The sequence below is a fragment of the Micromys minutus genome, assembly GCF_963924665.1.
Source record: "Micromys minutus genome assembly, chromosome: 2".
NCBI lineage: Eukaryota > Metazoa > Chordata > Mammalia > Rodentia > Muridae > Micromys > Micromys minutus.
In genome coordinates this window covers 47,368,896-47,393,854 of record NC_137971.1, presented here as the reverse complement: position 1 = coordinate 47,393,854, position 24,959 = coordinate 47,368,896, and the positions used below count along the sequence as shown (strand labels likewise).

Sequence of the window (24,959 nt, the reverse complement as noted above, 5' to 3'; positions counted from 1 at the left end):
AGCACAGTGGTAGATCATGTATTTAGCATGCACCAAGCCCTGGGTACTACCCCTCATACCCCAAAAAAATGTTTTAATAAAAAATTATTAACTAAATTAAAAGACATATTTTGGTACCCTATTCCAGACCTAAAGAACCAAATACAGGGTTAGAGCATAGAATTTGCTTTTTAAAACAAGCCTCCTCAATCCAAGTCATGCTTTTACAGGAATTAACTTGTTTACCATGTGAGCTCAATCTCAGGAGATAGGAGAGGATTCCATGGAAGTTCTGGGGAAAAGAAATTTCAACCAAAGCCCATTAATTTAAATAAGGCAAGTATTTATGATGTACCTACTATATGCCTAAAGCTGTTCCAACTGATGCATGCATGAAGCACTCTTGGTGGGAATATGGAACAAAATTAACAATAGCTACAATCATTCATTCCAAAAATATTCTTTGGTACCTCCACTCTTGTAACTGAGTGAGAAATTAAGGCACCAGAGAGAAGATATAGATTCAGCCATCAAGGGGCTGAGCCTGGCAGGGGATGAGGAGGGAGTTCATAAGCAGTCTTGATATGTAGCACAAAAAAATGGTGAGATAGATAGATAGATAGATAGATAGATAGATAGATAGATAGATAGATAGATAGATAGATAGATGGTTAGTTTAGCTAGGTATCAAATCCCAAAAAGAAGGAATGATATACAAAGAGCATGAGGGAACAAGGAATGTTTGAAGAATAGCCAGAGGTTATGTGAGTAAAGTCAGCAGGGTGAGCAGGGGTGGCAGGGGAAGGTGGAAAGGAAAGTGGGAACATGAGGAGACAATTTCCATATGCTCTGCTGAAGTGTTCTGGTTTTAGCCCTCAAAAACTGGAGAGCAACTGAATAGTCATTTTTCTTAGGAACATAAATATAGGGCTTAACTGTATTTACCAAATATAGAACAAAAGTTTGCCTCGGCAGCAAGTAACACATGCAAGGTAAGAGACAGAATGAACTTGAACTATTCCAGAAAAACTCATAAGGAAAAGAATGAATAAAACGTACTTGATCTGATAGGATTCTGGAAGAGGGCCTGAAAATGCACTTTAGTCAGAAGAACACTAACCAAGGCACAAAGGTGGGATGGAGCTTGGAGTGTGTGAGGAGCAGTAAGAGGCACTGCCAGTCAGAAGTATAAGCCTCAAAGTGGAAGAGGCTGCCCAATGGTTTGAGCAGAACTATGAAGAGAAGAGCAGGTAGAGACTGGGGGTGAGAGACTGGGGGGGGGGGGGGTATGGGATAACTTATGTACATTAGCACAAGAGAATGTGTGCACTCCCCTGCTCTTCCCAGAGCAGAGGAAAACAAGCCTGTCTCAGCCCCAATGCCAAGGGTCAGTACAGTAACTCAACTCAGCTAACACTCACTTGGCTCTGGAATCGGTGCAGAGAGAATGATACTGTAGAGTTTCTTAGCTTCCTCGACATGCTCTGAGATCTTGTCAATGTTGAGCCGTGTTTCCTCAATCTATAATCAGAAAGACAACAGCCTTTACCATCGGAGAGGGAAAATATGTCCACTCCTGAAAGGAATGCTTAGCAGAGCTTCCTGCTGCAAGCTGTCTACCTTCTGTATTTGTGGAAGAGCATTAAAAAAAAAAAAAATCAGCCCATAAAGAACAGTCATGAAAATCCACACTCCTCCTCCCCTCCACACTCACCTTGAAAGAACCGCTGGAGACAACCAGGAGAAGTAACTGCAAACAGTATGAAAGATTCTTTGGCCCCAAAAGAAGTAGTGAAGAATAAAGATAGGGCACAGAGGAAAGAAAACAGACAAAGAGAACAGAGTAAACATAGAAAATGAAAACCAGAGAAAAGAGTGAGAGAGAAGAGAGGCAGATGAAGAAGACAGGCTGGTGGAAAGAAAGAAACTCAGCAAGACCATCTCAGAATGCAGCCAGGCTCCTCCTAGAAACATGTTTCTGTGAACCAACATCTACAAGCCAACCCCATTGCTGATCACAACCTAGAATTACAGTCTTGGGCCATTTCTACACACTTGAAGGTTCCTGTCTGCACAGGTGTGTGCCATAAAGCATTCTGGTTTATGACAGAACACCATCAAAGGACACTTTTGCATGAGCACTAAGTGTACCTCAGCTCCCTCCACAGGCACCTCCTTCCTGGACACCATGGGCCCTGAAGCAGACCACAGTAGGGTCAGCACCTAATGTGCCTATGTGCTTCATCCCAAAGGGAAGAGAACATTAGCACTGCAACACTTAACCAACAAGAACACTGTCATTGACACAATACAATCTTAACATATGGAATGCAGATTCGAAACAGGTGGCTTCCAGTGTCTCTTTTCTCCATCTTTTTAAAAATTTAAAGTTCTCAAAAAAAAAAAAAAAAATAGCAAAGATCAATCCTTCACGTCAGCATTTTTTGCCACTCAAAAGAACTTTCCCCCCCTCTGTTAATATTCTGGCTTAGATGTGCCATGGTTTATTATTATAATCATATTAGAGTATAAACATGTACAACTTCTCAAATATTTATACAGCATTTTAATAGTTGACAAAAACTTTTACGAGTATATTAGTACTATTATTCATATTAGAAAACTAAAGTTTAATAAGTTATAAGTCCTACCAGGTATGACTACATATTGTTGCCTGTGAACACTGGTGGTCTCTAGACCACCCACCTCTGCCCTTCCCCTTTCTCGCCTTGAGCTTTGAGTCAGTTTTTTCTTGAAAATGTTCATCTTCCTCAAGGATGAATTTCTGAGTTTCAGAGTATTTCTTGGTGACAGCTACGTGTGATTTCTTCTTGTGTATTCACCAGATCATAAAGAAATCATCCAGTGAGGAGAAGCTGTGTAGGAACTGATAAGTACTTACTTTTTAAGAATTATTTATTTTACTTACATGAGTGCACTGTAGCTATTTTTAGACACACCAGAAGAATGTGTTGGATCCCATTACAGATGGTTGTCAGCCACCATGTGGTTACTGGGAATTGAACTTAGGACCTCTGGAAAATCAGTCAGTGCTTTTAACCCCTGAGTCTCTAATTACCCTACATTATTATATATTTAGTTGATGCTCGGCCCTTTGCAGTAATTTTGTGAGGTCGCCATCACTGTGCCCTTTCATGCCAAAAACTGAAGCAGAGATTCTTATTTGAACCAACCTTCAAACAAGAGCAAACTTAGGTTTGAAGCAAGCATCCAGATGCCATCTCCTCTACCAGGAAAGGACTGCAATGAAAGACTCCTTCTCTGTTAAGCTCGGGTACATTCAGTAGCCCTACATCAAGCTGATGTACATGACCAACCCATTTCCTGTAATATTGGTTCTGCAAAGCTAGGCATAGCTGCATATGCCTGTAGACCTAGTATTGATGGGCAAAGACAGCCAGCTCTTGAAAGCACTGGCCAGCAAGGCCAGCCAAAACAGTGAGTCTCTATTTCGTAAGAGCCCCTGTCTAAAGACTACAGTAAACAGAGACAGAGAACTGTACTCCCATCCTACTCTAACTTATATATGCATGTTCATGGGTGCACACTCACAGGTATATGTACACATGAGAGAGGGAGAAAGAGGGGGAGATGGAGGGAGAGAGAGAGTGAGAGAGAGCACGTATATTGGTTACAGCAGCATTTTGCAAAGATCATGTTGTGCCTTAATTCTCTGTCTGACCACAACTCCCTATCAGAAGCTTTTTATACAGTGAACAGAAGCATTACCGATAGGTTAGGAAACACAAAAGTTAGTTTTTTCAAATCACTACTAAATTCAACACTAATTCATCTTTAGTGCCTTTTTACTATATATTGATTTCCAGACTTTATACTTATATGAGTGCACTGTAGCTATTTTTAGACACACCAGAAGAATGTGTTGGATTCCCATTACAGATGGTTGTCAGCCACCATATGGTTACTTATATGAGTGCACTGTAGCTATTGTCAGGAATATGAGACTCTATATGATACAATTAAAAAGAAATAGCAAAGAGAACAGGTTCAGGGTTCAGCTCCACCTCTTAGTTTTATCACTTTGAACATCACATCAAGTACATAATGAATGTTAAATGATAACACTAAATACAAACAGCAATAATAACTTCTCATGCATCACATGCCAGGCACTATGCTACCCCTTTAAAAGTATGTCTCATTTAATCCTACAGCAATCCTAGAGTCCTCAGTAACCATTTACAGAAAGTTAAAGGTCTCACTCTTGATGGTAGGTGCTGCCAATTAGAATGACCACATGATACTAACCAGGCTCATCTAACTGAAAGGAGGAAGTTGTTTTTGTCTTTTTCCATTCCCATACATATATGTGTGTTATGTGTACATGTGTTTACAAGTGTATGAGCACATTTGGGTGTGTCTTAGGATTTTACTGCTGTGAAGAGATACCATGACCAAGGCAACTCTTATAAAGACAAACATTTAACTTGGGCTGGCCTACACTTTCAGAAGTTCAGTCCATTATCATCATGAGAAGAAGTATGGTATCGTGCAGACAGACTTGGTGCTGGAGGAGCTAAGAGTTCTACATCTTGATCTGAAGGCAGACAGAAGGAGACTGTTTTCTGCAGGCAGCCAGAAAGAGGCTCTGGATCACACTGGCCAAACTTGGGAAAGAAGTAGGGAAGGAGGGAGGGAGGGAGGGAGGAAGGGAGGAAGGGAGGGAGGGAACACACACATACGCACATATATATATAAAACCTTAAAGCCCCACCTCTACCGTGACACACTTACTACCAACGCTATACATCCTTCAGTAAAGCCACACCTCCTAATAGTGCAAATCACCACAAGGTACAAATGCACATGTGTGAACATGTGTGGAAGCCTGGGATTGATGTTGGGATTCATTGTCAATTCCTAAAACACCTTATCATTGAGGCAGGGTCACTCAGGCAAATTTTATGGTCATAGATGTAATGGCTATTTCTGGTTGTCAACTTGACTATATCCGGAATGAACTACAATCCAGAATTGGAAGGCTCACCTGTGATCCAAATCTTGAGGCTGGAAGACACAAGTTTTTGAGCTGGATCTTGGCATGGAGATCTTAAGGCACAGTAGCTATGAAAAGCTTAGGCCCAGACAAGGTAGTACAGGCCTTTGATCCCAGGAGACTAAGGCAAGGAGATCTCTGAGTTCAAGGTCAGCCTGGGACAGAGCAACTTCTAGGTGAAGAAAAGTTTAAGTCCAGGCTAGTTTAATCCCAGTGTTTAGGAGACAGGCATGCAGATCTCTGAGTTCAAAGTCAGTTACAGAGCAAGTTCCAGGACAGCCAAGCTTAGGTAGTGAGGGAGTTGAAAAACAGAATGCTCATGATAATGTACTAGAAAAGGGAGATCATGTTCCAGTCCCTGAAAGCAGCAGAACTCGGCAGCTTTGGCCATATGGCTCTGGCTTTAGAGTCCAGAATAGAAGGGACCACTGGGACAATTGATGCTAGAACTAAGAAATGAGTGCTGATTAAGAAGAGACCAGTATCACTGAGGCAAAATCTTCTGGAAAGTGTTTTCTGAAAGCAAAAGAAGCAGTGTTCCAGAGATAGCCAAGGTTGTACCTCATGCTGCAGCTGTACTTGGTAATGGGTAAGAGTTACTCACATGATACTGTATTGAAGGCATGAATGGGGTCATAAAGAACAGCTGAGGCTTGGCATTGTGAGAGGCCATGGAAGGCCATTGGTGAAGGTGCAGCATCGGTTGTAGTTGACTGCCCAGGACTGAAAGGAGTTGAGGCTTGGCCCCATGAGGAGAGCCTATGAGAGGCTATTGGTGAAGCCTAATTGCAGCAGAAGATCTCAGAGTATTGAAGATGCCAATACCATGGGATGATCACCAAGAACAGCAGCATCAATGGAGTGGATCACCCTGAGCTTAGAGTGCTACAGAGGGCAGAGCTAGAGAAGTGACACCTGCCCTTGGAGGAGCCCAGAAGATAGTGAGGAGATCCCAGACACTGAGTTTGATTTTGCTTTTATTATGACTGTACTTTAATATTTTTCCCTATTGAAGAAGGTATTTTAGTGGAGCCCACAGTTAAGAGATTTTAAATTATAAAAAAAGACTTTAAATTTTAAAAGAGATTGGATATTTTAAAAGGATTGAAATTTTAATATGTAAGAATCTGGGACTTTTAAAGTTATTTAGATCTTGGGGATGAATAAGAAAGGGTTGAGGCTTAATAGTGATGTTTGTGTGTCAAGTTGGCAAGGGGTCAAATGTACTGGCTGGTTTTGTGTGTCAACTTGACACAAGCTGAAGTTATCACAGACGAAGGAGCCTCCTTTGAGGAGATCCAGCTGTAAGGCATTTTCTCAATTAGTCATCAAGAATGGGAAGGCCCATTCATTATGGTGGTGTCATCCCTGGGCTGGTAATCTTGGGTTTCATAAGATAGCAAGCTGAGCAAACCAGTAAGCGGCACCTTCCATGGCCTCTGCATCAGCTCCTGCCAGGTATGAGTTCTGTTCTGACTCCCTCTGGTGATGAACAACAATGTGGAAGTGTAAGCTGAATAAACTCTTTCCTCCCCAACTTGCTTCTTGGTCATGTTTTGTGCAAGAACACAAACCCTGACTATGACAATGGACATGACTGCTTCCTCTAGGGGTCCCCTATCTCTGTCTTCTAAGGCTAAAATTACAGGTGGAAATCAGGCATACTTGTCATTTACACAGGTTCTGAGACTCTGAGCTGTATCTTCATGCTTGTGTGGCAAGTGCTTTAACCACCAAGCCATTTCCCCATAGCAGGCATAATAATTCTCCAGTGGAATCTAATTAGAAAACAGAGAAAGTCCTGGCAGACTGTGGCTGGGTGAGGTGAAAGGAAATGCAAAATATTTTCCTTATTCTGCTTAAAAATTAGTCTCTGCCAAGAATTCATCCAGCAACTATGAAAACAGATGCAGAGTCCCACAGCCAAAAACATTAGACGGAGCACAGGGAGTCCAGCTGAGGATGGGAATGAGGGACCCTAGGAGCTTTTACAGTCTCACATCCTCCTTACAGCTTCCCCCTCCCATTGAGGGTCTTATAGCTCCCCTCTTCCACTGAGGGCTTTTGCAGTCCCACACCCTCCAGGAAGGAGTGCTTCAACCTTATCTGGGCAGTCCCTGGAATGTAGGGGAAGAACCTTAATATATGACCCAGGCAGGTGCCAAACAGTACTCCTTCTGGGGAGAACTTCCGGGGAGAAGTGTCTTATCTGGGCAGGCCTGGAATGTAGGGCATAGGTCCTGAGATGCAACCCATGTTGGCAGCAGCCAATCGATTTAAAAGTCAACTAAACCAACCAATACTTGCATGCCTGGTCACCATCACTGTAGCCCACCCATTACTAAGTGTATAAAAACTATACTGACAGAGGGCTCAGGGTGGCCTCTCCTTAGGATGTAGTCCACCCCAAAGTACTGGACTAATAAACCTCTTGCTTTTGTATTGATCCCTGATCTCTTGTCTCATTTATGGGAGCCTCAAGTAGATAAGACTCAATTTTTTTCTTACATGAAGTAGGACTGGAGGAACTAGAGGGGTCAGGGACACACCACAAGAACACAGCACACAGAATCAAATGGCTGGGACTCATTGGAACTTGAGAGATCAGGGAAACTGTAGGGGTCTGACCCAAGTCCTCTATATATACAATATGGCTGAATAGTTTGGTGTTCTTGTAGAAATCCTATCAGTGGGAGCAGGGGTTGTCCCTAAATCTTTGTCTACTTGTGGTACCCTTTTTCTCCTACTGGGTTGCCTTGTCCACACTGGATGAGATGGTATGTGTCAGGTCTTATTGTAGCTTCTTATGCTATGTCTGGTTGATATTCCTGGGAGGCCTGCTCTTTTCTAAGAGGTGATGGGGAGGGGGCGGGAGACTTGGGGAAGAGGAAAGTGGGAGTAAAGAGGTTAGAGGACTGAAGAGTAGGGCAACTACTATCAGGATGTAATATTTGAGAGAAAATAATTAAAGCAAAGTAAAATAATAAAAAAATTAATTTCTGCCTCTCCTAAACTCCCAAGTCCCTAAAGAGTTTTATTAATACTTAGAGTTCCAACTTCTTTTTATGAGTGAAAAGAATGACCTCAGAGTTGTGCTGACCGATAAAAACAAGTTTTATAAGACAATATCTCAAGTCAACTGAGTTGAAACATTAGTCTTCTCCAATCAGAATATCGGTCATAAAAAGGAGGTGGTGAATAAGGAGACAGTGTTGATGGGAATATGGTTAGTACAGCCACTGTGGAAATCAGTATGGGGGCTCCTCAGAAAGCTAAAATCAGACTTGTGTATGACCCTGCTGCACTCCTGCAAACACACCTGACGGAAATGTCAGCACACAGCAGAGACACCACACACCCATGTTTACTGCTGCAATATTCACAATTACCAAGATGTAGAATCAGCCCAAGTATCTGTGAGCTGATAAGTGGATTTAAAATGTGTGTGTATAAGAACATTATTGAAACTGAAAGGATAAAATATTTTCATTTGTAGGAAGGTGGATGGAACTAGAGGTTATCATGTTAAGAGGGGGGAACCATGTTAAAACAGTCTCAGAAAGTCAACTAGGTGTATTTTCTCTACACACACACACACACACACACACACACGATGTGAAGGTAGTTGAGTCACTATTAAAAACTTAAAAGAGGGACCACAGTAGAAAGCAAGAGCACAGTAAGGACAGTGGCTTGTAGCAGGGCACAGTATACATATATATGACATATAAATCTGCTAATCTATATAATATATACATTTTAATGTAGTTCCCAGCAATAAAAAGCAAAGTGCAGAAAAGGGGTTGAGAAAGACAGGTCAAAAACAAATTGCCAAATGACTGGCCAAAGCTTCCTGCCTCGCTAACAGACGAGCCTAGAAATCAGAATCTACCAGCTTGCCTACTCCCCTCGAATGCAATACCCTACTGAAAGTTAGGAAGTTCTTAACCTGCTGGATTTGACCCTAACACCTAGATTTCCACATTACAATTACTTTAAAAGGTCCTAGCTCTACCAACACTCAAGCCCAAACAGACATTCCTGCACTTCAGGTCCCTCAGTATCTCCTACTGCTCGATCTACACGTACCTTTAGATCTTCCCCAACCTAGCTCTGGAGAACTTAGGGTGTTAAGTGGAGACCACTTCAAATTTCAGGGCTGTGTTTCTTATCTTATCTACTTGATAGACTTCATGGTGCCAAACACACAGGGTCACTCTTTAAATGTCTACTTAATAAATGTATGGCTACAATTACCTTCAAGAAATAAGCATGCCTGCAGCTGTGGAAAATGGTCCAGTTGGGAAAGCATTTGTCTTGTAAACTTAAGAAGCTGAATTTCCAAAACCCAAGTAAAAACACAAGGTATAGAGGTATCTCTGTAATCCTAGCACTGGAAAGGCAGGGACAGGTGGGTCCCTGAGTAGCCAGGTTAGCCTAACTGGTGAGTTCTGTGCCACTGAGAGACCATATCTCAAGAGACAGATTTTCCTGAGGCTGACAAATGTGGTTGTCCTACATACATGCACACATGTGCACATGCATACATAAACACCAAAGAGAAACAGAGAGAGAGAGAGAGAGAGAGAGAGAGAGACGCTTCATATACATAGCAAAATAGTCTCATTCCCATAATGAACTGAATGTTGTACCCCAACAAATTCATACATTGATTCTTAATGTAAAGGTCTTTGAATGTAGGCTTTGGTAGGTTACTAGGTCATGATGGTGGATCCCTTGTGAACAGGATTAGTTGTCTTTGCTCTCTTTCAACTTTGTGAGGCTACAAGAACCTGAAGTACTCTGTAATCTAGAAGGACTTCTGAGGGCCATGCAGGAGGAACAACAAATGGCTTTAAAACTCATGGGATGCAGCCCCAGTGTGGCATGACCTTGAGGACTACGTGTCCTGAGGACTTCGTGCTGTTATGAAGTTCTGCTATGCTCACTGCCCTCACATCCCTCTCAATCTAAGTTATATGAAAAATTTAAGGGGCTTCCAGTCCCTAACTGGGCGGTCTCTCTGACACAATAATGTGATGCTTCATCTCTTTCAGGACCGCTGCGGGAGCAGATTATGATCCTAGCTCCACCCTAGAGAACAACTTAGAGATGTAGATTGTCAACAGTGACTACCACCCTTAGAAAACATTTGGAAAAATAAAGTTGTTAGTGAAGCTAAGTTGAGATGTTTTTATTACCAGCTCTGATATAAAAAGTCTTAGGGAACAATATGAAGTTCAGAAAGACACACTCTTACTAGTTAAGCTAGGGACCTTTTATGCTCAGGGAACAAGTACATTGGCAGCACTGGCTGACGTGACTCTCACTGAGGCTGGACTGGTGGGGACTGATTTCTTATACTCATTTTGCCCTCAGCTTCCTGATATGATTTATTAAGATTTGCTGATGGGTAGATATGCATTTTGAGGATTTAAAGCAGATATGACTGATTTTTGTATAAAAATTTAGATTTGTGACTCTTTTAAGATTTTTACAAGATTAGTTTTAAAGATAAATAATAATTTACTTCTTTCTTTGTAACTGCAAACTGCTGTCTGCCAGCAAGAGAACCTGGCTGAGAAAACTACCTTGCTTGCTTACACTTTGTTAATCAATAACAAGTTGCTTGATTATGAATGTATGTGTGTTTTTCAGAATAACTCTACTACGTAATGTTACTTCTTATAAAGGTATGGGAAAACATTGTTTTACATACTCATTCACTAGAAGAAAACTAACACATAATCACATGATAATTGTATACTGCTTGAAAGATTTTGCTGGGACATAAACACTATAAAAAAAAAAGAATAAGGTATGGTGAGGCTGGAACATTGTTTCTCCCATCCATCAACTATGTGTGCATGCATGAAGTTTGTTTGAATGGGGGTTAGAACATTGTTCCTTCCATCTACCTATTGTGTGTATTATGTATGCATATGGAGTCTGCTTGCTGGTGCTTTGCTCTAACCACTCTATGTCCATATGTATATGTCTATCTGTAGGTCTGTATACATGTATTATGTGTATATGTATGTATTCATGTATATTTGTGTGTATAAAGTTATTGGATTCTGCCTTTTGTTTCATCCCTTCAGTGTGTGTGTGTATGTATGTGTGTGTGTGTGTGTGTGTGTGTGAGAGAGAGAGAGAGAGAGAGAGAGAGAGAGAGAGAGAGAGAAGCGAATGAATTTTCTCTCTTTCTTTCTCTTTCTCAAAAGGAGTTAAAAGGGTTCATAGTTTTTACACTGGCCACAGAGAGTGCCGGCGCCAATAAAATAAGCTTTATTTCCTTAGAAAAAACGTCTGCTGAGCAGCTTCTCTAATCACTGGCTCCCTTTGACAGCAACCCCTGTTGGTATCTGGATGTACCCCAGTTTGCACCTCTAAGCACTGACCACCAATGGCTGCTTGCCTCAGTATACCCATCACATGGATGCCAAAGCCATTCATTGGCAGAAGAGCTCAGAAGAACCCAAAGATGCTAGTAGCCTGAACTCATATTTTTAGGCTAAAATATCACAGCAAGTACATCTATTATCTACAGGATGTCCCAAAGGGCAGTCACTTAACCTCCTTAATAAAAGTTCTACGTCAGGTCTGTGAAAAGCCAAATGCTGAGAGAGCCTAGTAAAGCAAGTTTCTCCACTGTAGGACTTCCTGGTGCCTTTAGATAATGTGCATTCTAAATCTCTGAGAGAGGGCCAGCAAGATGGCCCATTGGGTAAAGACATTTCCATCACCCAAGTTAGATGCCTGGGACCCACCTGGCTAAGGAGAACCAACTCCCTCAAGTCATCTTCGGACCTACACATGTGCCGACCCTTGTGCACACACTAAATAAATGTAACTTAATTTTTTTAAGAGCAGTATGTTTAAACAAATACATTTCTAATAGAAATTTCCAAAGGCAATTTCTCAAATACTTGATCACAGGGGCTTATGGCATCTCACTGCCATCCAGAAAGAGCACTCTTACTGACCACACAGCCACACCCAACCCCTAACCGGTTGTTTACTAACAGTCCCTGGCTGTGTGTGTGGGCAGCAATATGGTCATCGCTAGAGGGTGTATTATGCCAGGTGCTATAGCAATCCTGGTGATCTTATTTCCCTGTGAAGCACTCACACCACACCATGTTCCTTCCGACAAAGGATGGTCATGACCATGTACCCAGTACCAACTCTAGCCTTTACTCACAGAACAAAGCCCACCATCTTCCTAACTTGCAAGGAATATTGCCTCTTCAGAACCCTCCTGTGGTTCAGGAAAAGAAGAAGAACAGAAGTACGAGAAAAGATTCCTCATCATAGAGGAGATATTCTTTACTGCATGCGAGTCATCAGGAAAAGTCAGTAGTGACTGGAGCCATCTTCTGACATCAACTCAAGTCCACTGAACAAGAGTCTTCCACTATCCACAAAGTAGAACAGCATGAGAGTTGTTTGACCTCACTTTGAGTCACTGACTGAAAGGCGGCACCCACCCACAAGCAGTTAGACACTGTGGAGGCTCATAGCCAACTTTCCAGTCAAAACAACACACACTCAGGTTAGCTCTTCATAACAGTTCTTTCTTTTATTTTTTAATTTAGTTTACATCCTCACTTCAATTTCTCCTATCTCTCCTCCTAATCCTTCCTTCCCTTCCTTCCCCGACACATCTATTCCGCCTCCATTTCCCATTGGAAAAGAGGAAGCCTCTCATGGATATCAACCAGCCCTGGTATATTAAGCTGCAGTAAGACTAGGTGCATCCTCTCTTACTGAGGCCAGACAAGGCAGCTCAGTAGGATTCAACCCAAGTTCTACTCTATTCCAATCAGGGAAAGTCTGGAGGTCCACTTCTCCACACCCACAATCCAGATTGTGGAAAACTCCTGAATTGCTCCTCAGAAAGAAAATGAGGTCTCCGTTTCTTCCCAGGGAAATAAAAAGATAAATAATGTGGTGGTTTGTATATGCTCAGTCTAGAGAGTGGCACTATTAGAAGGTGTAGCCCTGTTGGAGTAGGTGTGTCACTGTGGGTATGGGCTTTAAGACCCTCATCCTAGCTTCCTGGAAGCCAGTCTTCTGCCAGCAGCCTTCAGATGAAGATGTAGGACTCTCAGCCCCTGCTGTGCCATGTCTGCCTAGACACTGCCATGCTCCCCGCCTTGACGATAACAGACTGAACCTCTGAACCTGTAAGCTAACCCAATTAAATGGTTTTTTGGTTTGTTTGTTTTTTTTTTTTTTTGTTTGTTTGTTTGGTTGGTTTTTGTTTTTTGTTTTTTAATGAGAGTTGCCTTGGTCATGGTGTCTCTTCACAGCAGTAAAACCCTAACTAAGGTAAATAGTAGAGACAGAACCTTAAGTGACAATGAGACTGTGGAGGGGGAGGGGAGTTAGGTTCTATTCCCTGAGTACATATATGCCTAGCTATAATCAATCGAAATTCACAGATGAGGAGAACAAGTCTTATCCAGTTAAGGAACATTCACAAAATTGACAGCTGATGAAAAGCAGGTTGAGGTCTGAACCTAAATACAGAAAGCTCTGGAGCCATCATTTCTGTTGCCGTCTTGACCCACTCCTGCCTCCTCATGCTTCCACTTCTCAGCATTACTAAAACTCAATCCTGGAAGACCTCGTGCTCAACCTGTATGCACGTACAGCTTTACAAATACAAGCCAGTGGCATCTTGTGTTCTCTGTCGCCACCAGAATTAAAGCCATTAGAAAAATGTTAAGAAACAATGAATTTCACTGATATAAATCAAAGATCTAAATGAGAGATATTTTTGTTTTCACTCTTAGCTGTGACCCCATGGTTGACAATGTATTTAAATTATATAACCTTAAGTAAGAAAAGACATCATTAAAATGTTGTCATGTACTTAAGATGTTACAAGTCTATCTCTAATTACATATAAATTACCCTCTGCTGACTTTTAAAAATCATTTTTTAATTTTATTCGCATGGGTGTTTTGTGTACGTGGATAAGTGTACTGTGTGCATGCCTGGTGTCCACAGGGGCAAGAAGAGGGCACTGGGTTCCTGGCACTGTAATTACAGATGCTGTCAGTCACCTCGTGTGTGCTGGGAATCAAACCTGGTTCCCCTAGAAGAACACAAAGTGCTCTGAACCATTGTGCCAACTCTGCGGCCTCTTTCTACTGACTTCCTTAATAAGATGGAAAGGCGAGATACTCTCAAGAATTAAAAGCAGAATCTCCCTGGATTTGCTCTGCCCGCCCATCTGTTCCTTTGCCAGCATGGAAAGATCTGAAGTTTCTTTATTCTTACTAAGGAAATTCTGTTTCCTCGTGTACACTCAGGAAAAACAAAACAAACAAAACAAAACCAGAAAACCGTGGAAGGCTGCCCACCTCGGAAAAGAACTCATCCATGAAGGCTGTGTTGTCAATAGCAATCTCAACCTCGTCCGTGTCATCATCCTGCGTCAGCTGCTTCTGCAAGAGACCAGAACAGGCCAGGGTGAGGATAAAAACACAATAAGCAGCCACTGTAACTGAAGGTGTGGTACTTAAGCACACGCAGGTGCACACACACAATTTTCCTTAAAATGAATAGAAATCTGATGTTGCAATGCTCTGGAGTTGCTTGTAATAAAATACAAGCTCTACCTCCCAACTTTGCACGAGGGAAAACGGAAGGGACAATCAAGTTACTCCCCAGCTTGTCCGACCTGGGGTACCTGAAGTGTCAAAAGCTAATGGCACTACTTCATAGGGTTAGTTAACAAATAAATGAGATGATCCGGATGGTGATAGCGCGTGACTAGTCCCAAGCACTTGGGAGGCCAACAGGTATCTCTGAGTTTGAGTCCAGCCTGATCTACAAAGCAAGTTCCAGGACAACTAGGGGTACACAGAGAATTCCTGTGTAAATAAACAAATAAGCAAACAATAAATAACTAAGAAAATGATGAACAGAAACAAGCGCACAGGGTCTAATACACTGTACCATTAAGGCCCTGGTTTTTGTTCATCTGTCTTGTTTTGCTTTTTGTTATACTGAGGGTCAAAACCTAGGCCTTCGCATGAATTAGCAAAGTGCTTGCCACTGAACTCCCCATCCAGTCCAATCATGTGGCTATGCTTGGTGGCTTCTTTGGAGCTTACTCTAGTTGAATAACCTAAAATTTAGAGAGGTTTACTAACAGGCAGACTCTAACCTGCCCATACTGTTTAAACAAGTTCCAGACAGTTCCTTCAAAGCATGAGCCACTAATTCTCAGCTGGAGTAATGGTTTTCTTGAGCTTAGAGACTACTTATGCAAAGAAAATCATGTTGTTTCTGTCCACCGGCTCATGTTTATAAGGAAAGGGAAGTTCTATCACTAGTCCCCAGCAACTTCAGGGAATGCAAGCCTCTTCAGCCTCATTCACCTTCTTCCTCAGAATCACAAAATGGCTTTCAAACAGGAAGTGACCCCATTCCTACCCAGCACTCAAAGCCTGAGCTGTTTCCACATTGTTCCTTTGCTCTCTCCCAGACAAGTGCAATGCAGGGCACTGCTGACTTCTAAGCACACGGAACACTGGCTGTTGAAAATGAAGTCAAGGGAACCCTTATACCTGCCTTCACTACACCCTTCAATGCCTTCCTGCCTTCTATATCCAGCTATGTCACCCTCAAAGGCTTAGAACTTTACATGCAAGAAAGCAGTCAGGCTTCATGTCACTTGTTACCATCCCAACAAATCCATAAATTCCCATCAAAATCTGTAACCACCAGGGAAATCCTTTCAGCATCTCATTTTCTGTCTGGTCTGAAACAGCTAGTCTCCCAAGCCTACAGTCAACAGACTAGAATCTGAGGGTCCTCCTACCCACTCCACAACTATCTAAGAAACTAACTGACACCCAAGGTCACATAAAACAGCTCATCTCCTAGGACCAAAATCTCTCTGCCCAGAAAAGCACATAAAATGCAGCCCCACCACACTTCTCCCTCGGTGCATTCTTGAGGTCAGCCATTTGAAATTCCTTGCATTTCCTAGACCCATCATTCCTTCATATGTAGCATCTTTCTTTCCTTGTTGCTATACAAACAGAAGTTTTAACCAAAAAGGTATCCATCCAACTACCAAAATCTTTCCCATCTTTAAAATTCACTTCAGACGGCCCAATATTTGTCCCTCCCATGCAAACTTTAAAACCTCCCCTAAGAGCTGGAGAGATGGTTCAGTGGTTAAGAGCATTGACTACTCTTCCAGAGGTTCTGAGTTCAAATCCCAGCAACCACATGGTGTCTCACAACCATCTGTAATGGGATCTGATGCCCTCTTCTGGTGTGTCTGAAGACAGATAGTGTCCTTAAATATAATAAATAAATCTTAAAAAAAAAAAACAAAAAAAAACAAAAAATCTCCCTTAAGCTCCGGCCACTCGGTAAAGCCATCAACATCCAGGGCCTACTGTCATTTGCCCCTCTGCTCATCAGTCTGTATCCAGTGACTACAAACTCCAGAAAGGTTGGGTTATCAAGTGCATTTCTTAGAATGCATGAATGTATCTGCCTGTCAGCCCAGGGCACCTTCTGTGGAACACTCTTTCACTCTTCCCACCTGATTCTGGGAAGGCCATTAGGATCACTCAAGCTCCCTGAGGAATTTGAGTTTGTAAGAAGAGCCTGAAGATAATGAAGCCTAATGCCAACAGCAGCACCCAACTGAGCTGCCCTCCTTCCTTTCCTGAGCCCCACTTCCCTTGGCTGCAGGCAGGTTCTGCAGATCTCAACTTGTATTCTTTCAGTTTGCTTAACAATTCTTTTGTTCGTATAGCCAAAATCAGCCTTACCACCTATAATTAAAGGGCAACATCATACTTGTATTTTAGATAAGAATGGCCCCCATAGGCTCATATATTTGAATGCTTAAATACCAGAAAGTGGCACTACTTGAAAGAATTAGAAGGCTTAGGAGGTGTGGCCTTGTTGGAAAAAGTGTGTCACTAGGTATGGGCTTTGATGTTTCAGAAGTCCATGCCAGGCCCAGTATCTCTCTGTCTTGTCTGTCTCTCCCCTCCCATCTTCTCTCTCTCTCTCTCTCTCTCTCTCTCTCTCTCTCTCTCTCTCTCTCCCTCCCTCCCTCCCTCCCTCCCTCCCTCCTTCCCTCCCTCCCTCCCTCACTCCCTCCCTATCTTTCTGCCTACAGATCAGGATATAGATCTCTCAGCTACTGCTCCAGCACCATGTCTTCCCACCATGCTGATAACATGATATACAGTAACCTCTGAAACTGTAAGCAAGCCCACAATTAAATGCTTTCATTGTAAGAGTTGCCTTAGTCATGATGTCTCTTCACAGCAATAGAAGAGTAACTAAGACACACATTTATATTTCAATAATTTATTCCATATTTCCCAAGTATTTGACAGAAAATTAATCAATCACCTCTAGCTGAATGCATATCTGGCATTCACACTAGCCTGCAGACTCAAATTTCAGTTTCCAAAGTTGGGACAAAATGTTCCATTATTCAAGCACCCTCAATATGTAAGCCTCTTGGAGGCCTCCATGGGATCTTCTCTCCAGGAAAGACAGCTGGGCTATTTCCTAGAAAATGCAAAGCCATTCTTCCTCTAGGAAGCTTTTGTCCAAAATGTCCTTTTACACAATTATTTATCTATTCATTTATCTGTTTTATGTTTGTGGGTGTGCCTGCAATGCCTGTGTGCTACTTATATACAGTGCCCACAAACATTGAAAGAGGATGTTGTATCCACTGGTATTGGAATCACAGACAGCTGTGAGCCACAATGAGCATGCTCAGAATGGAACCAGGGTCCTCTTCATAGCAGTGGATAATCTTAACTGATGAGCTATCTCTCCAGTTCCAAGAATGTTCTTTCCTAAGATGGCCTAGAAACTCCACTAAGGAAAGAGACCTCAAGTATATACCTGGTATACACATATACACACAGAAACACCCACATGATTTGAATTCAGTTTTCAAACTGGCACACAAACTAAAGAAGTGAGAAGAAGCTACCCCAGTGATTGGATCAAGGACAACTTCCAACCTGATCCTACATCATCTGCACATGTCATGTTTACTCCTGCTCCTGGGCTTTCTACTACCATCGTGGTCCTTCATTCCCTCCCCCCTGTCAGATCTTCATAATTAGGAGCCCCCTACCTCTCTGCCACTTTATACATACATAATTTAGGCAATGCTTTCAAGTTTCATTTTACATACATACATACACACACACATACACACATACATACATACATACTGTGGTGATTTGATTATGCTTAACCCAGGGAGTGGCACTATTAGAAGATGTGTCACTGTGGGCATGGCTTATCCTAGCTGCTTGGAAGCTAGTCTTCTATTGGCCTTCAGATGAAGATGTAGAACTCTTAGTTCCTCCTGCACCATACCTGCCTGGATACTGCCATGTTCCCACCTTGATGATAGTGGACTGAACCTCTAAACCTGTACGCCAGCCCCAATGAAATGTTGTTTATAAGAGCTGCCTTGGACATGGTATCTGTTTACAGCAGTATAAAACCCAAAAAAGAAACATACATATATAGATATACACACATACACATACAAACATACATACACACACACACACACACACACACACACATATGCTATATGAAGCATTGTACATGAAAGCTACTTCTCAATGGCCTCAGCATGAGTCTATGCGTCATTAAGATAAAACAAGGCTTTGGGAGCTAAATGCAACACTAATGGGAACACTCTGAAGGCTGAATAACAATCTTCTCAGGTTCTTCGAATGTTTAGCCTCTAAATACACAAAGTAACAAGAACATTTAACCACACCAGAAAATTCAAGGAAGAGACCATCGTTACATGCTACCTGACATCACTGGACCCAGAACTATCCTCTGGCTACTTTCTCTACAAACTATCCAGGAAGAGGATGGTGCTCCTCTCCTTCTAATACAGGTGGCTGTGGTAAATCCAGGTTCCTCAGAGCCCCTCCTTGTTTCCCTCCTCTGGGAGTAGGGCAAGGAAAACACACTCAACCTTTTATCCTCTGTCCACATGACTGAGCTTAACCAAGCGAACATCAGCATCAGTATCAAAGAATCAAGGCATGTGGTAAGGAGGATGTTACAGTAGCTGAAAGTTCAGCCACAGGGGGAGAAAGTGTGCAGGAGAACCACATGCCCAGTCAGCTACTTCCTCTTGATGCCTCTCCTGTGAGATGAAAGATACCACCAACGAATCTAGTAACAGCAAGCTACCCCATTTTATCTCCCTTCCTCAAGCCTAAAGTACACTCCAAATTTCAAAGACAATGACTATGGCTGACCCCTCCTGCACAGTAATGATGGTTGAGGAGTCCAGAATGCAACCTCAAGCAACTTAACCTGTAATTCTGGGGACTGCCATTTTCTCAGAGGCCTTCTCTGCCACCATATGTCTGACCACAGGTCAGTCTACATAAACTTATAGAATAAATAAATGTAGTTGCTACCTATAGCCTAGGTACTTGGTAACCATAAGACTCTTATTTTTTTTTCCTCGTACATCATGTCAATGAATCCCATCTACATGCTCTAGCTAAGAAACTGGATGTCAGAAGTTGCAGTTAGTCCAGGTCTTCCCACTACTGGTTTGCAGAGTCACAGTTTGGACACAGGACCTCTGTCCTAAGCTAAGCCCTTCTTACTGCAGTGCTCCCTACTCAAAGACTACCACCAGCAGTAGCCTGGAACATGAAATTCGCAGCTCAGGCATGCAGGGAGCATCTTCTGCTGAGAGATTGGAGCTATAGAGCTTGGGCACAATACAAGTATTTGTCAAACATTGGTTTTTCTCACAAAGTAAGGACATGAGCTCTCCACTGTGGTCTGGGAAAAGCCCAGGATACCTTAAATGTGCCTCAGAAACGACCCAGCACAGTCAAGGAAGAGAGCCCAGCAGGGGGGAACCAGGGTCCCACAGCCTTCTTCAGTGTGCAGGAGCAGTTTCTTTCACTGAGACTTTAGGGAGATGGAGAGAGGGAGGCAGGGAAATGAATCAATAGAGAAAAGGAGACATCTGGTCACCAACATTCCCCTTAGAGGGCTAGTAAAGTCCTGTGCATTGTGAAAGGAGCCTTCCTGCCAAGCACAGAACACAAAGGTTTCTATCATCTCCCCTGGTTGAAACAGTTTTGGCTCCAGGCATAGACTCTTCTTTATAAACCCAGTTATTTTCCCGACTCATTTCAAAGGGATAGCCCCTTTTCCTTATCCCTACTGCCCACTGCTCTAAGTGCCTCCTCTAGGACCAGGGTCTGTGGACTCTCAAAGACAGACACCACTATTCATGAAGAACCAGACACAAGTACACGTACACACACACATACACACACACACACACACACACACACACACACACACACACACACACACACGCGTGCACTAGGGGTGGGGTGGGGAGAGGCAATCTGAGTATTCTGTCCCTCTTCTTTGGTTTTACGAGCCAGAAAATTGAAGTGAGTATATGGGCTTTCAATGGGTACAGCAAATGCTCTCTGTTCCCCACTGCAGACTCAAATGACTCTTTTCCAATGCTCAGTTCTCCTAAGGATAATTTTCTTTAGTACCAAAACCCTCCCTGAGAAAACACTTCCTCTTTTCACTGAATTTCATCTTCTGCAACACCCTTGTCATATGAATAAAGAGGAAATTGTCAGATTCTGATACCCTAGTGACCCTCCCGCTTTTACTTTCAACATCTTGTTCTAGCTGAGCTGTTGAAGGCAAAACATTGGCTCTACCTAAAAGAAGGAGACCTGAGTATAAAGTTATTATAAGATTAGTCCAAGACCAGCAAGCCAGAGGACAAGAGCCAAAGTCCCTGAGGACTCATTCTGTGCACTCTATCACAACAATGACAGTAGATGATATGTATGTATTTACCAAGACACTTCCGTGACTTCAAATGGTGTTATTTAAGTCTCACATCAACCCTCCAAGGGACAAACATTACTTTCCTCACTTACAGATATGATAACTGCTAGTTAGGTTAATTAATTCATCCAAAGCAATTCAGCTATTAAATAGCATCATTAAGACTCTACTCTAGCAGCCATGGGAGCTCATACCTGTACCTGCTCTAGTGCCTGAAGGTGCCTCTCCACAGTCAATGACAAATCTTCACCTATTTTAGAGGATGCTACAACATCCATAAATCTAAGCTATCTGCTCAAATGAAAGAGGTGTTATGCATGTGTTCCTCCCTCTGCTCATGAATATGGACATATGCAGGTACATTGACTTCTATAGTGAAGACCCAGCATGGCACCTCACATGGACAAAGAGAAAATCATATAACCAGAGTTTACTTCATTTATTTTAAGCCTTTGATGTGAGTTTAAAGAACAACAAAAACAGAAAAAAAACCCTGAATTGTGCTCCAGCTACACTCTCACAAATTTACTACTCTTATCATCATTCATTTCTTAATGCCTTTCAGTTTTTATTTATATTAAGCGGTATTTAGAAAGAAAATTTTGAAATTCCAAATGGGTAAACCTGGGAAAGTATGATTATATTGTTAATCTAAGGCTATCACTAATTCATAGGCTGCATACTTGAAGAATTTCTTGTGTCTTAGTATAGGGTAAACATTTATAGTCTTCTATGTATGTCTCAAAATATCTTTAAAACATACACTGAAATCCCATCCTCATATGTCAAGTTAGCATCTACCTGGTTTTGATTCTCAAGACTTACACTAGATCGGGGAGTAGAGCAGTGAATGTTCTCAGCAGAGGAAGGAGGTGGAGGGAGGCCTTGTGGGTACATGCTACAGCTATGAAGGAAGTTAGGAAGGTCAATTACTTTGGAGTCACTCAGCTAAGGGACAGTGCTGATTCTGGACCTCTCTTGATCCTTCTAACCCTCATCACCACATTAACTTGGAGGATCTCAAGGTTTCATAATAAACATCCACACCCAGAATACTCTCCTTCAGGCATCCGTGGGGCCAGTTCAGCATCCCTGGCTCTCCAGGCTCTCTCTGGCTAAACTGGGAGTCAGCTGGGCAAGCAGATGGCTATAATAGCACATGGGACAGCAATCATGAGACATTACACACAGGAGAAAACAGTCTATCCTCACCTAAACACAGGGAGCCTGTCAGAGATGGGAGCTTATGATAGCGTATTTGCAAAGCAACATTTGAGAAAACTGAAAGCTAAGAATTTAGCCAAAGGAAATTTCCAGCAAGACCAGTCTGAGTGAGAAGACCACGCCCTGCATTCTCTCTCATCCTTGAAGCAGTTAGGAGAAAACTCACAAAATTGCTTCTTCTTCCTCCTTCTGAGCTCAGCTTCCCCGTAGGTCTTTTGACCCCTCCTCCAGCCTCTTTCACTCCTTTTCTGACATTTGCTTCTTCCTCTCCATTCAGTCCTGGCCTCTGAGTACATCTCAGGGATACAGACAGAAGGAAGGAACTGACAATATCTTATTCCCTCCTAACTCTCTGTTGAATCCTTCCTTTCAGCTGCCCCTTAACCTCTTTTCCAGCATGACGTAATACTCAAATCACCACAGCAACACTTGGCACTAACTGACAGCCAAGACAAGCTGAAGACTCTTCTAAGGTATGTACTTTATACCATGGCATTTAACCCCTACATTAATGTTCTAGGGACTAGTGCTAAAAGATGCCAGCTACCCTGACAAGAGTGTGTGCCCAAGCCAGGCAAGCCTGTTCTCAACCAAGTTGGAGAGACTCCCCACCCCTGACCCCACTCCAGCTGCAGGATGAAGGCCAGGCCCAGGGATATGCATTTCCAAAACAATGTAAAGCAGACGTCACATAAATGTAATGTAGTAAGGAGGATTATTACATGATATCAGAGACCCAGAATGAGCACTGTCCCTTAGCTGAGTGACTCCAAAGTAATTGACCTTCCTAACTTCCTTCATAGCTGTAGCATGTACCCACAAGGCCTCCCTCCACCTCCTTCCTCTGCTGAGAACATCACTGCTCTACTCCCCCATCTAATAATGTAAGTCTTGAGAATCAAAACCAAGCAGACACTAACTTGACATATGGGGATGGGATTTCAGTGTTTGTTTCAACAAGTACAATGTAAAGCAAGGTAATGAAAAACGAGGAAAAATGGAGAAACTGTGTGGGGACAGAGGAAACATGACAAGTGGGTGCAATGTGGTGTCCTGGCTTAAATCCTAGAGCAGAAGGGATTTTAGTGGGATAAAAGAAACGCCCTGGTGTTTAGTGAGGGATCTTGTACCAGCGTCACTTTCTTTGTTTGATGAACGTACACTGAAAAAGGAATCGAGTAGGAAGGGTCTCTCTCTGCACTATCTCTGAGAAATCTCAAAGTACTTTAAAGAAAGAAATTATTTAAAACACAAGTTAAACAAACCCAATGCCATACCAAGCTGCCCATACCAACAGCTGGCATACCCAGACAGCACACATTCCACTAATCTCTTTAGGCAGTGGCTGTACTTCATGGTCTCCACACACACTGGGAGATGCTGCCATAGAAATAGCAAAGGCCACAAAGCAGAGTAACCTAACAGGAAAGACCGTAGTGGGAAAAAGCTGAAGTTGGGCTATACATAAGGAAGACTGGAGATAAAGTCTGTCTGGGACTTCAAACTCTGCAAGTAAATTCATCAACAGCATGACTCAGTTTACCTACTGAATGGCTCGGTATTCAGCCTTCTACCCTTCAACTGGGTAAGAAATAAATAAAGTATGTGTGGCCTGCATTTTTTTAGGGCCCAGGACCAGACAGGGCTGGCAGCTTCTGAAACTGCAAACTGCAAAATATATATACATACATACTTACATATGCATATATATATATATACAAATTATACAAACTGCAAACTAATACAACAATAATACTACATTAGCTATATTACTGTATTTGTATCAACAAAATAAAGAATCTGTGAAAGTCAGAGAATGCAGGGTTAATGTATTTAGCCAGGGAAGCTTTCCCATGGTGATGACAAGAGAGCCCAGCCTTATGAGATGAGAAGGATTGTACCAGGGGAAAAATGAGGGAGCTGAGTTTTCACTTAGGTATCCCCATGTCTGTCTGTCATTGTCTTTCTGTTCAAAGACAGCCTCTGTCTCTGTGACATCCTGAAGTGGAATTTTAATAAAGGGAAATGCCCTGGAATGTATCCACCTTGGGGATGAACCAGTGACTTTTGGCTTCATTAACAAAGTTCAGGATTCCCTGAGTAAATGTTCTTCTCCAGTCAAGTAAAGCCTCCCCAACCACAGGGAGTGGAACAAGAAGTGCCGATCATAAGATGAATAAAGGATATGTGAGAGCCAAGCTGATGCAGAACAGCGGGCAGAGAAAGTATAATATGTACAATACCTGTGCAGAGTACTGGGTACTGGGGCCCCAGAGGCCTTACTGTTTGTGGGGAGGGGACACACAGTACAGTGGGAGGTAACCAGATACAGTGTGAGGAGATGACCCAAAAGGTAAGACAAGCATGTTCATTCTTGATCCCATCACTTCCAGACTAAGCATGTCAGTCAAAGCCAAGCCTCACATGCCTCACCTGTAAACAGGAAGTGACATACCCACCACCTCATCTTGTAGAACGGAGATGGCTGGAGAGAAAGTGCGCCAGGCACTGAACTGAAGTCCTGGACAAAAGTAATCTGCTCAATAGGTGATACTTGCAATAATTCACATGACAGTGCTTGAGTCTTAAACAGATGATATAGAATACAAAGTGTGATTCATTAAGAAGCTGCTGGATCTGTGTGCAGTGGTGCACGACATTAATTACAGCACTTGGAAGGCAGAGGCAAGCAGATCTGAGTTTGAGGCCAGCCTGTTCTACATAGTGAGTTCCAGGACAGCCTATACTGTAAGACCCTGCCTTGAGAAAAAAACAAAAAAGAAATTGTCAGGAGGCGGTTTCGAACCCACTCCATATAAAA

The 24,959-nt window shown here is 42.5% G+C and overlaps 1 protein-coding gene across 1 annotated transcript in view; it reads right to left on the bottom strand.

The window, feature by feature from the left end:
* Positions 1 to 24,959, bottom strand: part of STX3 (syntaxin 3) — a 44,319-nt gene that overhangs the window by 14,146 nt on the left and 5,214 nt on the right. Inside the window, exons 2-3 of the mRNA XM_080912457.1 lie at positions 14,392 to 14,475; positions 1,401 to 1,500 (exon numbers count right to left, since the gene is read on the bottom strand). Coding sequence (XP_080768583.1) covers positions 1,401 to 1,500; positions 14,392 to 14,475 — 184 coding nt within the window. The remainder of the gene's footprint in view (positions 1 to 1,400; positions 1,501 to 14,391; positions 14,476 to 24,959) is intronic.